At 33.8% G+C, this 14,574-nt stretch overlaps 2 protein-coding genes across 7 annotated transcripts; both read left to right on the top strand.

The window, feature by feature from the left end:
- The first annotated feature begins 1,614 nt into the window (after window positions 1-1,614).
- LOC7458950 (glycosyltransferase-like At3g57200) lies at window positions 1,615-6,800 on the top strand. The gene is made up of 11 exons (XM_002322612.4): window positions 1,615-2,113; window positions 2,899-3,048; window positions 3,207-3,259; window positions 3,863-3,971; window positions 4,064-4,198; window positions 4,366-4,410; window positions 4,556-4,743; window positions 5,078-5,219; window positions 5,529-5,575; window positions 5,853-5,940; window positions 6,073-6,800. Exons 1-11 carry the CDS (start codon window positions 1,781-1,783, stop codon window positions 6,316-6,318), a joined length of 1,536 nt encoding a protein of 511 aa, XP_002322648.2. The 5' UTR covers window positions 1,615-1,780; the 3' UTR covers window positions 6,319-6,800.
- A 3,209-nt stretch (window positions 6,801-10,009) lies between these two features.
- Window positions 10,010-14,373, top strand: LOC7458951 (DNA-(apurinic or apyrimidinic site) endonuclease, chloroplastic). Of its 6 annotated transcripts, none has more exons than XM_024587827.2 (11): window positions 10,018-10,502; window positions 10,766-10,949; window positions 11,044-11,144; window positions 11,330-11,409; window positions 11,582-12,072; window positions 12,239-12,349; window positions 12,779-12,916; window positions 13,043-13,090; window positions 13,234-13,314; window positions 13,528-13,687; window positions 13,980-14,373. In XM_024587827.2, exons 1-11 carry the CDS (start codon window positions 10,450-10,452, stop codon window positions 14,099-14,101), a joined length of 1,569 nt encoding a protein of 522 aa, XP_024443595.2. In that variant the 5' UTR covers window positions 10,018-10,449; the 3' UTR covers window positions 14,102-14,373. The 6 variants fall into 6 exon arrangements, with proteins under 6 accessions (XP_024443600.2, XP_024443595.2, XP_024443599.2 ...); XM_024587831.2 differs by having other exon boundaries at window positions 10,020-10,397; window positions 10,774-10,949; XM_024587830.2 differs by having other exon boundaries at window positions 10,021-10,502; window positions 10,774-10,949.
- Window positions 14,374-14,574: the final 201 nt, after the last annotated feature.

The following is a 14,574-nucleotide window of genomic DNA, read 5'->3' on the forward strand; positions in this document are numbered from 1 at the left end:
TTATAAAAAAACTTAGTTTCAAAAATATCTATTACATTTATAAATAAGCTATTAGATTTGTTTGTAAACACGGTGCATCGTGAGATTAAACTCATAAACAAACATAGTATAAGAAAGTATGTGATATTTTTGTGTGGTAATACGTTAATCGTGATTTACCAAAAATATTGGATGATTCATTGGCGAGGTTATTACGAAAATAAATATTATTTATTCTTGTTATATACTTACCAGCAAAAAGAAAGGCTCATTCAAGATAGTCTTTCTTTTTCTATCGATCCTATAATCCTGCCAATGCTTGATAAAGCTTGGAATCTTGTTTTAAGAAAAGTTATGCTCAATCATTTTTATTTGTTTTCTTATGCCCACCGTTTAAAAAAAAGTAAGAGGACTATTTTCTCCTAATTTATCATGGACCGTTATCATATCCCGCGTGCTAGCATAGTAAGCAGCTAGTTTATTTCTCGCGCTATGTTGTGGTTTCAATTAATTTTTTAAATTTATTTTAAAAAAATAAATGATGTTTCACCTGCTATATCCAGCTCAGGATCTAGCTATCTATGTGTGGTCGAAAGATCATGAGGTTGGTTTTTTGAATTGAAAATACATTTATCAATTCATTTTCACTCAAAAGAATTTAATAAATACTATAAAAATCTTTATAAACCATTTATTAATCTCAAAATACTTCAAAATCTCCAAAGAAAACCAAAATCAATCGAACCCGAAAAATCAAAGTGGAACTCGATCTCATTTTTTAGACATGTTTATTGGGAAAATCCACTCGAGCTCTTGTTATTGAATTAAACTTATTGATATCAAATTTGACTATTTTTATTGTTGATATCAAGACAATCAATCATTTTCTTTGTCTTTTATCGTTTTTTGACAATTTTTTCTCGCATCTTTATAATTCAGTGACCGAAAATAAATGAATTTTTAGATCAAAATAAAAATTATCATGTATTTAAGGTGAATCATGTATTTTCTTTATTTCTAAGTTTAATTTCATATAATTAAACTATAAAATAATTACATAGGAGGTTTTGAAACCTTTTTAGTTTTTGTTAATTACTTAAACAATTTAAAGTATAAGTTATTAAACCTTGCATGGCCTCTTAGATTGATTTATAGCTTAATTTAAATTATTATTTTTTTATATTAATTTTGTTAAATTTATGCGACCTGACATGTCAATTTACGATTTTATTAATCTAACTATGTTAACTCTAATAATTTTTTTAAAATTATTTTATCTAAAATAATATTTTTTAAAATTTGCCTGACAATTTAGGCCTTCATTTCAGCAAATATTAAGCTGAGTTTAAAAATTATATTTTAAATGGTTAATATGAATTTTTTTATTTTTAGGTTTAAATTTTAAAATCAATATCTAATAAAATTTATTAAAACAATAAAATTGTTTAGAACAAAGTTTTTATAAAAGATTTTTAACTCATTAATTTTTTTACATTCAAGGAAAAATCTATATTAAAAAGAATTTCTTACGTTTATTATTCATGATAAATCAATCAAACTTTAATAAAAGAAAGAAAGAATAATATTAATAAATTTTTTTAAAAAAAACTGAAAGACGGCAATAACCCACACCCAACGACAGAAGTCCTCCGTCTCTCGTCACATTCTTTCCTCCATTCCATCGAGAACAACTCCTCCCTCCCTCTCTCTCTCAATAAATCCACTCTCTACTCACAAATTCATTTATCTGCTCACATTTATGCACCACTAACCCCCCTCTCTCTATATTTATTTCTTTCGAATGGCGGGTTCAAGACCCACCACCTCAATATCACAAACATCTTCTGCCAATGTTTTTACTTCGCGTTTATTATTACTTCTAACTCTTCTTCCATTAACCTTAGCCGCTTTTGCATTTCTTCTTCAATGGCGGGGCGGGTTGACCGACCCCATTACCCGGTGGTCTCCTGATCACCACGAGTTTCCCGGAATGGAATCTACCAGTGGGTCGATTAAGGATACGGTTAGGAATTCGGGTTCGGGGTGTACGGATCTTCTGGGTCAGAGTCATTCCCTTTCCTTTCCTTATTTTCGTGATTGGAAATTCGGGTTCGGGTCGGATCTGAAACCCAAGGTGATTTATTTTTTCTTTTAGTTTTTGTGGGGTTGGGTTTTTGGGATGTTTTAAGAGTGGTTGATTTTTTATGGGTTTGTTAGGATTTGGGTTTTCGGGTCTGGTTTAGGATCTGGGTATCTGGTAAATGCTGATTCCGATAGTATATGATCAGGATTCCATTAAAAAGATTGATTAGACATTAAAAATTTAAATTTATGGATTTTTTTATTAATGATCTTGGTTTGTATTTTTGGGTTTTTTTTAATTAAATTCAATATTTTTAGCTTTATTTTCTGTCGATCATGTGTATGATAATTAAAAAAACGGAAAATAAAATATTTTGATTTCTGCAATGTATATTTTTTGTTTTATCTGATCACTGAAAATAGGAGCGAGGCAAGTTATTTTGATGCAGTCTTGGTTTGGCTTTAAATTGTTTGATCACCGCAAAGATACGATCAACAAGAACGTTTCTGTTGGGTGATTGTGTTAACAATTGTTTGAATATTGACCCGTTCATTTTAGCATTGCCTATGTGGATAATTTGAGTCGAATGCATATTAGTCCTAGAATTAGTTTCATTTAGCTTACCCTGGTTTATGGCAATTTGTTCGGAGTCTAACTACTTTCTCCATCTGTCCTAGTTGTTCGTTAGTTCAACAACTGAACTGATCGTTGATAAATGCAGCTACCAGATCGAATGTTATGGATATTAAGATGTTTTGTTCTTTTGAAATGTTTACTTTTGTGAGTTATGTGATGGAAATTAAGACACTTGCTTTCATAATTTTGCTTCTTGGCAGATATGTATAACAACAAGCACCTCTGCTGGCTTAGAGCAGACTTTACCATGGATTTTTTATCACAAGGTTATGGGAGTCTCAACTTTTTTTCTTTTTGTGGAGGGGAAAGCTGCCTCCCCCACTGTATCTAAAGTCTTGGAAACGATTCCGGTGAGTTAATTTTCAGTTTCCTGATACCACATCTGTGTTATAGCTTTAACTTGTTTTTATGCTTCTGGGGCTGTGTGTTTGCTTTTCTGTGGTTTTTTCTTTATTCTGTTTGTATCTTCTGAATGTTTGTTTTGATGGGCTTTGCACGTCTTTTGCAGGGGGTAAAAGTTATATACAGAACAAGAGAATTAGAGGAACAACAAGCTAAAAGGTTGATGTCTTTTCTCTTGGATGTCTCTATTTAAGTTAGTTAAGCTGAAATACTTTGAACACCAGTCCCTCCTCTTCATAGATATGATATACAGAAAAGATGGCAGCATCTTTTCTATTGTCCACATTTAGAATGTTGGTTAGGTGTGGGTGATTTGGTTTTGTCATTTTATGCTCTGTGTACTCTTTCAAATCACAGCTAACCTTGAATATGTTTGTTGATAATTCAAGATACAAGGATTTAATAGAGTGGTTTGGTCAGGGAACTTCTGAAGAATATTGACCATCATGTGGTGAAATGTATTTCTATTGAAGTGGCCATGAACTTAATATACGTGCTTAGGAATGATGTAAAGTATTTGAATAGATACTGTTTCCTTCACTTAGACATTGTTGAATGTTACTCAACTCAGCTTCAGTCCTAATCTACTCAGTGGCGATTATATGTTCTTCTTGTCACTATTCTATTCTAAAATCAGGAAAACTAGCCCCTTCTTTCACAATATTTTTGATATTGGTTATTCTTGTCCTTACATATCTGTTATTTTTAATCTGACCGAATCTCATTTAATTTTGTTATTTTTATTATGTTTTGGGCTATTAGTCGGATCTGGAATGAGACTTGGTTGGCAAGCTTCTTCTACAAACCATGTAACTACGAGCTATTTGTGAAGCAATCCCTCAATATGGAAATGGCTATTGTCATGGCAAGGGTATGAAGAGTACATTCTCATATGCTTCATAAGCCATCTCTTATTGAAATTTTTTATGACATCTTTACATATTTTATGTATTGAAATTTTAGGAGGCGGGTATGGACTGGATTATCCATCTTGACACCGATGAGCTCATTCATCCTGCTGGAGCTCGTGAATATTCCTTGAGACAGTTGCTCTCAGATGTGCCTGGAAATGTTGATATGGTTATCTTTCCAAATTACGTGAGTTGAACTACTTTTAGAAAATTTATATGATATATATTACTTCTTGCAAGCTTGATTTGTGGGCTTTGGTGTCAAAAAATTTATGCTCAACACAATGTGTACCTATTGGCTTCTTTTGTACTACCATTCTTCTTGAAATTTGATGATCATAAAATCCATTTCAGGAGAGCAGTGTTGAGCGAGATGATATCAAGGAACCTTTTAGTGAGGTACCTTTTATTTTTCTCATAACTTAAGCTAATTCATTAACTGTTGCCTAATATGTATTTGTCAGTGTGTTTTTGGATTTTTAGTGTTTCCTCTCTCAGACACGCACCACTAGTTCATATCTTTTTTTTTTTTGTGTGGATGTAGGTCTCAATGTTCAAGAAGAACTATGACCATCTTCCCAAAGATGTATACTTTGGAAATTATAAGGAAGCAACCCGTGGTAATCCAAACTATTTTCTGACATATGGGAATGGGAAATCTGCTGCTCGTATTCAAGATCATCTTCGTCCTAATGGCGCACACAGATGGCATAACTATATGAAAACACCCAAGTACTGTCATTCTATCTGACAATTTCATGTGCATGTCATACTCTTCTCTTGTTTTATTCTGTTGCCTTTTGTATGTTCTGCTTGTGAATGCATATAAGAAATGAACTTAAATTTACCATCAGATGAATAGGACCTGACCATGCATTTTATTGCATTTGTGCATTTTTTTTGGCATGTCACCACTTCACAGTCATTGCCTGTATTTCAGTTTGTGTATCTGCATATTCTGGTCATCTATCCTGACTTGACGCTGCCGATGCATGCATAAAGAGTTGAATCTATAGTTTCTTTATTTGCTGCACTCCTTTAAAAGTTTCTCTGTAAACTTTGCTAGTGAGGTTAAATTGGAGGAGGCTGCTGTTCTGCATTACACATACCCTAAATTTTCTGATTTGACTTCAAGACGTGATCGGTGTGGATGCAAGCCTACAAAAGAGGATGTCAAAAGATGCTTCATGTTGGAATTCGACAGAGCTGTGAGTTTTCATGCATGGATTTCTTTTCTGCTCTGTGTTTCTAGGTAGAAATATTGCCTGTTGAATTTCTCGTGTTCCTCTTATTCTTTTGAGGAGAACTGATTCTGTTGCCAAGATGACCTTAGTCTGCACAATCAGCATAATCTTAGTTTGGGATTATATATGTTGTTTTTATTTCCCTCGCAGTTGATGCAACTTCTCTCTCGGGTTTATATTTATCAGAAAAAACATGATGAGAGCATTTCATGACAAGACTTGGTATTCTATTAATGTTCACTTACAACTATATCATTGTTTTATACTGAACAGGCATTCATAATTGCTTCAACAGCAACTGAGGAGGAAATGCTTCACTGGTACTACAGATATTACCATTTTCCTGCATTTTGTTTTACAGTCTTGATGTGAATCCATTGACCCCTCTTGAAGTTGCATAAATACCGAACATTGTGCAATCATAAAATTAGAGATTTTATGCTCTCAATTCCAACGTTGAGCGAGTTTCCTTCCATCATTGGGATTGATGATGGTTTTTGCCCTAAAATGCATATCTGTATCCTAAATAATTGGTTGTTCAAAAAAAAAAAACATCCTAAATAACTGCTCATCATATTCAATTCCTCATTGCACCAGGTACCGGGAACGCATTGTGTGGACTGACAAAGCACTGAACCTGAAACTCTTGAGAAAAGGCATCCTGAACCGCATCTATGCTCCCATGGTGTGTTTTACTGCCCAAATTTTCCATCCAAAGCTTTCTTTTTCAAGTCCCATCTTTGAACTGCAGAGGAGTTTGTTTGGTGTGGATCTCAACGAGCATATTCCTGATGCCTTCTTAATTTTCTTTTCACAGGTTATTGTACAGAGACTTAGGGAAACTGGTGTTTTTACCTCTGTGATAGCATCGGCACAGAAGGTCTTGTCATCAGTTACGAACTCTTCCACAGCTGGAGTTGCTTCCTCAAGTAAGATTGGCCATGATGGAGAATCTAAGGCAACTGCAAGAAGGGTCTTGCAGATCCCTGACAACGCCTCTTTTTCTTCAGCAATTCCACCCCTATCTCCTCCTGGCCTGGAAGGTCTTTACATGGAGATGTGATCGCATTACATGCACATTAACCCTTACCCCCTTCTCGCTGGTCGTGTTATTGATTGAAGAGGTATGTAAAGTTCTTGACAATATTGATGAGCAAGAACTTGAGGTAGCAAGAAAAGCAGTTATCACTGTTGAGATGGGGCACTTCGATGTGCAGTTTCATGGGGCTCTTTCCCGATCATTACCCAAGCGCTGATGTACATTTTGGTTTAGATATTAGGTTATGTAGAGTGAGAGGTGTAGAGCGAGATTCTGATTATACATCTTGATTTTTGTCGTCGTGGTAGTTTTTCTGGTTGCCATAGCTGATTGCCTGCAGTTGTAATCTGAAGCCCCTGCTAATCCAATTGCTGGTTTACACGCTGTATGGGGAAACATATAACAGCATACGTTCCCCATTCAAGATACGAAAGGTGGACCTTCCATCTCCTCTATCTCTACTTTAGCAGCTGCCTATTCATTTATTCTGATGAAAATGTTTGTAATTTTGTCGGCTCTTATTAGATCTTGCAGGCAAATGTATCGATGATACAAGTAGTAGTTCGACTTTAATGATCGCCTGGAAATTACCGGACAAATAAAAAGAACAATAAAAGGAGAAAAACACCATGGCAACTTAGCTAAAGAAACCCTTGAAATGTTCTCCATTGTTGGAGTCCAAGGAGAAATCATGATAAGAAATTTTTTTTATTAATTTAGACATGCATGTTTTACCTCAAACTGAAACTTGATAAAGTGTTATAATTTCAAGTTTTGTCACAAGATTTTTTAAAAAATAATGTGTATCAAGATTATATGTTTGTAATATATTTAAGTTTTGATTCTAACATGGCTGTGATGAGGTATTTTCCAAATATATATTGGTATAAAAAGGACACGAAGCTTAGTCTCGATATTTTTCTAATAATTGAAAAGGAATTTGAAGCTTAGCCTCGATATTTTTCTAATAATTGAAAAGAAATTTAAATAAAATAATTTAGTCCTGTTTGAAAATGGGATTCAAATAAAGATTTATAGAAATTATTTTTTTAAAAAAAATATTATTTTGATAAATTTATATATATATATATATATATATATATATATATATATATATATATATAACTACTTTTTAGTCTTGCTGCTGACAGCTACAGCCAAATTTAAAGTCAATTCAAGCATAAAAAGACATGTAGGTGCCATTGCTGCTGATGAAAAATCTAAAATGAACATTGAAATCTTGATAAGTGTTTTTAATAAAATTAATCGGCGTGTCAATATTCGTTAAAAAAAAACAGTAAACTATAAACAAAATTACTGGGATGCTAAGCGATGAATGCAGCCGCGATGCGTCATGTGAACGACGACGTGTATGTGAAGCGCTGGCTTTTCATCCTTTCTGTTAGCTGCGAAAAATGAATCTAAAGAGATTGCTTCAAAGAGGATAGAAGCCATTCAACCATTTATCCGTCTTCAGTTTCAGCTTCAGTGTGAGCTCAGTTCGATGTGGTTCTGTTTTGATAGTCTTTTTTTTTTCCTTCGTTAAGAAATTACACAAGGTTTTTGATCAAAGGTGTGACTAAAAAAATGGCAAAATGGCAAAATGCAAGAGAGCTCTAGGAAATTCTTGTTGTCAGTGATATTTCAAGCATCTGTTCATCAGTCTCCAGATATGTAAATTGATGATGATGATGATCCAGATTTTTGTTAGGTTTGGGTGGCTAGATTACGACAAGTATGGCGGTGGATGATGATTTGAGGTTTTATATTTAGTAAAGAAAGGGAGAACGGTGATTTTGATATTTTAACATAGTTAGAGTTTTTTGAGTCATTAATTGAAATAAAATATTATTTTTTTAAATAATTCCAAATTTTTGTTGATTTTTTTGGGCATATGTATATTTAAAATGTTATATAATTTATAAATTATGAGAATAGAAAGTGTGATTTTTTTATTTATCTAGCTTTATAGTATATTGTGATTCTTTGTATGACCTGAATTTTAAATTTAATTATGTTAGAGTTGACTCGGCATGATCTATTTGATCAAGTGAGCCTATTATCAACCCCGATACCTGATTTAGCTCAAATATTTTTTAAGATTATTTTAGTCTTTGCCTAACCTAATTAGGTTAGAATGTGAATCAATGAATTATCAAAGAATAAAATTGAAGAAAAAGTTTGGAGAGTGAAATGAAAAGATAATATCATTGGATCAACCTTAATTGACCCGTGTTAACTTATCAAATTCATGACTCGAGTCATGACACAACTACAATGAGCTAATCCGTTTTTACCATGTATCTCTTTCACTTCTCCCTCTCTTCTTTTCTCCCCAATTGGAGCTTTATTGGTCTCAGATAAGATGGAATTTAGGATTTAATTAAAGAGTTATCAAATAATTAAGGACCAGATAAAAAAAAAATATTGAGGGACCAAATTAAAATAAAAAAGTCACATGCAACTTCCTCCAGAGTTTTTAAACTTGGCTTAAGGCCGGGTCACGAGTTTTGTCCGGGTCACCTGGATTAACCCTATTTTTTTTATAAATCAAAATGACATTGTTTTGATTTTTTTAAAAATAATTAACAGGTTGCAACTGAGTTTTTAACTGATTCAACCAAGTTTTTAACTTTTTTTATTTTTTTAAACTCGGGTCGATTCTAACCCCAAATCAATCAGATCCCGGGTTAACTCGCCGGTCATTCTAGGTTTTAAAACTATGCTTCCTCCCAGCTTGGATGATTGTTTTTTTTTTTTTTTTTGATATAGTTGAAATTATATCGGCTAGAACTCTCTCATAAAACGGTGAATCTTAACGGTGCAGCCAAGATGTGGCTTTGACAACCCATTTTTCTTTCTTTTCTGTTTGTTTTTCCTTTCCTCTCGTTGTTTATGCCTTACCTGGAAAAAAAATATCCATAGTGAATTCTCTATGCTTTTTTTTTAATTCTTTTTAGTTTTTAATATTAACGTTAATGTTAATAATATCAGCCGAGCTTTTTTCACACCTCGGCTTGCCATGCTAAACACTAGAGTAAACACCACTTAAATGTGTTTGGTATTGCGGTAGCTGTTGTGGTTGTGGTTTGAAAAAAGTTGTTTTATAAAAAGTACTTTTAGTTGAGGTTGGTTTGAAAAAATAAGTGTTTGGTTAAAACTGTGGTTGAAATTGAGGTTGAAAAAAAAGTAGTTTTAATGTGTTTGGTTAAGAATGCTTTTGAAATTGAAGTTATAAAATAATTTTAAAAAATATTAATATTGATGGTTTTTTATTTAAATATTGTGGATTTAATATTGCTATTACATCATGAAATAAATCACACTTTATATAAAAAAAATTACTTTAATAAAAAACTATCTACAATTCCATTACGTACAAAATTCATCCGACAAGAACTACAAAATTAGATAAAATATTATCAAGAATAAAATTAAGATTAAAATACGAGTAAATTTAATTAACCTTAAACTAATTTAAAAAAAACAAAAAAAAAATTATTGTTCATGTTCACGTGAACAGTGCGAGTGAAATCAATTAACTACACTGATTTAATAATAAAAAAAAACCTATTCAGTGAACAGTGGAGGCCACCACTATTTAAAAAAAAAAAAAAACTGTTTAGCAATATTATTGATTATCAGCTGTCAGCTTCCAGGCAATCTTATCTTTCATTACAGGAGAAGGATAAACTAAGCCACTATCAAGATAAAAAAAACAATTACTAAAGGTTGAAACTTGAAACTAGATAAAAGTAAAGGTTTAGATCCATGTCAGCAAAACAGGAAAACTCAAGAACTTTCATAACAGCTTTGCCTCAGTTTAGCCACGCAGAAAGCAGCAATTTGCTGCTTTCCATTTTCCTGCGTCTCGCACGCAATAAATTGAGGGACCCATACACAGTAAATAGCTTTTTTTTTCTTAACCAAACACAAGCTTAGTGCGTTTTTGAAGAAACACAACCTCTACCTCGTAGCCAAACACCCAAAGACGAGGTGTTTCTATAATCCTCTTCTCATTCCCTCTCTGCAAAACAAAACCCACATTGGCGGTTCTTTATCACATGCTGCTAATGCTAACCTGCGCCCCAATCCAGCTTAACGTACGCATCCCTGTGTCACTCTATCTTACTGGGTTTATTCATTTCTTGATCAATGAATCTTCAAGCGTTGCAAATAGGGGTCAAGTCTTTCATTAATCTCTCCAGGTTTTAAGACTCTTTTTGAATAGTTTTATTTCTCTCTTTTATTCCAGTTCAAAGTTTGAAGCTTTTTGCATGGTTTTGCCTTTTCGTTTGATTTTGTTAGCAAATACTTCACCTTTGTTGCTTTTACAATAATGGGTTCGCTGAAAGTTCATAACTTGATTAAAATACATGATAGTTTTGTTAGTTGAATGTGAAGGTAATGGAAATTTGTAGCTTTTGTTGTTTTGAAATAAGAAAGCAGTAATTGAAATAGAATGCTGTAGTTTTGCAGCTAGGCCAAGGAGCTTGAAGATTGGACAACTGGGTTCTTTGAGATTAAGGGTGATGAGTTCTAAACGAGGTGTCTCGAGTTCAACCAAATCTGCTGCTGCTTCAATTGTTGATGACAAGAAAGATAGTAAACTTAAGGGGATGAGTGGTGATTGTAGTGAGAATGTTTTAATCGAGGTTAGTGTTTGAAAAGAATAAATAAATTTGATATGGTTTTGTGATGTTTGGAGTAATGGATGGTTGAGTAATAAATGACTGGCTTGAATTTTAGGAAAGTTGCTGGAAAGTCCAGTCAGTTGAATTTCAAAGTATCAAGGATGATCCAGGAAAAATAGAAGCGATGACAGTTCAGGAACTTAGAGCAACATTGAGGTAAAGGAAATTCCGATACTTGTATATAGGTTTTGTTTTGACTGAAAAGTGCAATAGTTTTTGTCTCTAACCTCACTTGTTTGGTTTTCTGGAGTCAAAATGATTTCATAAGTTTTTTATGAAAGTAACACTGCATTTGTATGTGTATTGATCCTTGGTTTTCAATGTTGGCTTTGGAATTTCAGGAAATTTGGAGTCCCTGCCAAAGGTCGTAAAGGTGACCTTGTATTTGCTTTAAAGCATTTCATGGGTAAGCAGATAGATGGTAACAAATACTAGTTTTAAAATAAGTCTTTATGTTTTCTGGCAGTAAATTTGGGAGCTTGATGTGGTCGTTGTTAATTAGCTAGGGTGAAAGAGGACTTTCTCTAACTATTGAAAAAAGTATCTTTCTCATTTACAAAATTCTGATAATTAGCTGTTTCCCACACATGCAGGTGAAAGCTCTCAGGAATTAGAAGAGCGTGTTTCCTTTAATTCTCTGGAAAATATTTCACTGCAAAAGAATACTAAACGTACATCTGATGAGAGCTGCGTTGTAAGCATTAACACTGTTTCAGAGGTTTCTGGGTTTAAACAGAGCAAGAGAAGGATGAAACAATCCCCTGTTGAGGATGAAATTGTCAAAGTTGGTACTGAAATAGTCACTACAAAGAGGAAGCTTTCAATTAAAACCGATGATCTTGTTACTTTGCCTCAAGCTGAACCCTGGACGGTTCTTTCACATAAGAAGCCACAGAAAGGGTGGATTCCGTATAACCCCAGAACCATGAGGCCTGCACCTCTCACTGATGGAAACTCGGTGAAGCTAATGTCTTGGAATGTCAATGGGTTAAGAGCATTATTGAAGTTTGAGGGATTCTCTGCCCTTGAACTTGCCCAAAGGGAAAACTTTGATGTGTTGTGCTTGCAAGAGACCAAACTGCAGGCAAGTGTATTGTTACACATACGATTGCTTGAGTGTTTAATTAGAGTTCTCTGATTAACATTTGTTTTCATTGCTGGAACAAATATCTAGCATCTGGTGCCTAATCATTCCAAACCCTAGGTTAAATTGACGGTTCCTTGATTGTTCCCTTTTATTTTGGAAGCAGGAGAAGGATGTTGATTCCATCAAACAATGTCTGATAGATGGTTATGAGAATAGCTTCTGGACATGTAGCAATGCTAAACTTGGTTATTCTGGGACTGCAATTGTCTCTCGGGTATGCTTATCCTTTTCTGACTCTGTCCATGAATTTCTTTTTAGAATCATAGAACATCAAATTTGTTCCTAAAGACATGTTTTCCTGATGTAGATGACTCTCTCTATCATTCATGTCATAAAATTATACCACATTGCGGAATAATATCATAGATGAAAATATAAGCTGACTGTAACGAGTTGTTTCTAGCTAGTCAAAAGGCTAACATGATGGAATTATGATCTACTTATCTAGAGATTAGAATTTGAGTTAAACTATTTCTGAATACCAAATATTTCTGCCTTCATGGTAAAAAGGTTGTAATCCTTTTTTGACCTCTCTAAAAGTAGTTTGATCCCAGTTTTTTGAGTTGTAAACTTGCATTTTGCTTTTATAATAGTTTTGCTTGTGAGTACTTATTTTAGTGAAGATCAACATTTTGTGTGACAGATAAAGCCCCTTTCTGTCTGCTATGGTCTAGGCATCCCAGACCATGATAGTGAGGGACGTGTTGTGACAGCAGAGTTTGATTCATTTTATTTAGTAAATACTTATGTTCCTAACTCTGGAGATGGCTTGAAAAGACTGGTAATTGGCCTTGGCTCTATTTCCATCACTATACTAGATTATTTTATTTCATGTACTTTTATCATCCTAAGCTCTCTGTTCTGAGGTGGATTTATTCATGGACTAACAACTCTACTGTAATTCTAGTCGTACAGGATTACACAATGGGATCCATCTCTTAGCAATTACATGAAAGTAAGCATGATTTTCAAGTGAACACTTACAACTTCATTTTGGGTGGTAGATGTATTTTTTTTATCTTAATTGTAGAAGGCATAGTTGCTAAGCTATCTCCATGGTTGATATAATGCTTGTGCTGCTTTGCATGCTTGGTGCAGGAGCTTGAAAAGTCAAAGCCTGTCATTTTGACTGGTGATCTGAATTGTGCTCACCAGGAGATAGATATTTTCAATCCCGCAGTAAGTCATTTAAATTTCATGTGTTTGCACCAAGTTTTTTCAATTTTCTCAATTAGGTTAGGTCAGCAAATGTATTGGATCCCCAATTTTAGGTTGAGTTTCAAATGCATGTTTATAGCTTTGAACCTACAATCATAAAATTATCACCAAAATTTTCAACTATAATCACATTATAATATTTTCCTTTTTCTCTTGTTTTCTGCACATGTTTAGGGAAATAAAAGAAGCGCTGGGTTTACAGAAGAAGAAAGGCAGTCATTTGGGTCAAACTTTTTATCGAAGGGACTTGTGGATACCTTCAGAAAACAGCACCCTAATGTTGTTGGGTATACCTACTGGGGTTATCGACATGGTGGACGGAAAACTAACAAAGGTATCTCACCACCTGGATTCCAAAAGTTTCAAACTATAAATCCTTTCCAGAAAAGAGCACTTCCATTTTTTTTATTTTTTTTAAACGTCTTCAGATTTTTGAAAAATGATTCACCTCTAGAAGATGTAGAAGGTAAAAGTAACTATACTAATGTTTGAAGTATTGATGGGGCCCGAATTCATTTTTATGTAATATTCATAAAATTGCCAAGCTATTGTAAGATATCTCAGAGAAGTTTAAATCATATCTCAATGCATTTTGATTTATGTAGCTGCACTGAAATTTGAAACAGGATGGCGGCTTGACTACTTTCTCGTGTCGGAATCCATAGCAGACAAAGTTCATGACTCCTACATTGTCCCTGATGTTAATGGGAGTGATCACTGTCCTATTGGCCTTGTTCTCAAGGTTTAGTTTTGCGAGAACCATATCTTGCATCAAAATACAAGAAGGATTAGTTTGTCTTGGCAAGCAACTCCAAATGACAACGCAATTAGATGGTGATCAGAGGCAAATCTGTTCGTATTTATGTTTTTGGTCTTTCGGTTGGTGCAGAAAACATAATTCTGTCAGCACCGAAGTCTTGTATAGGGAATTTATGGAAAATTAGAAGCTGGTGGGATCTGAAGGCTACTGCAACTTTGAAATTATGATCAATTAGTGAAACTTCGGCTTTTTAATTATCATTCACACGTTTTATTTTTTATGAAAGTAATGCTCCGGAAGTATCTAATAATTTGTAGATTGTTATAATTAATAGATTCTTGATGGGGGTCATCTACATGGAGAAAGCAAGTTTCAACATATAAAAACAGACTATCAGGAAACATTGTTGTTGATCAGTGCTACAGGGTGAAATGGCTATAAGGGAAGCTCTATATTTGATA

The sequence above is a fragment of the Populus trichocarpa genome, chromosome 16 (genome assembly GCF_000002775.5).
Source record: "Populus trichocarpa isolate Nisqually-1 chromosome 16, P.trichocarpa_v4.1, whole genome shotgun sequence".
NCBI classification, from domain to species: domain Eukaryota; kingdom Viridiplantae; phylum Streptophyta; class Magnoliopsida; order Malpighiales; family Salicaceae; genus Populus; species Populus trichocarpa.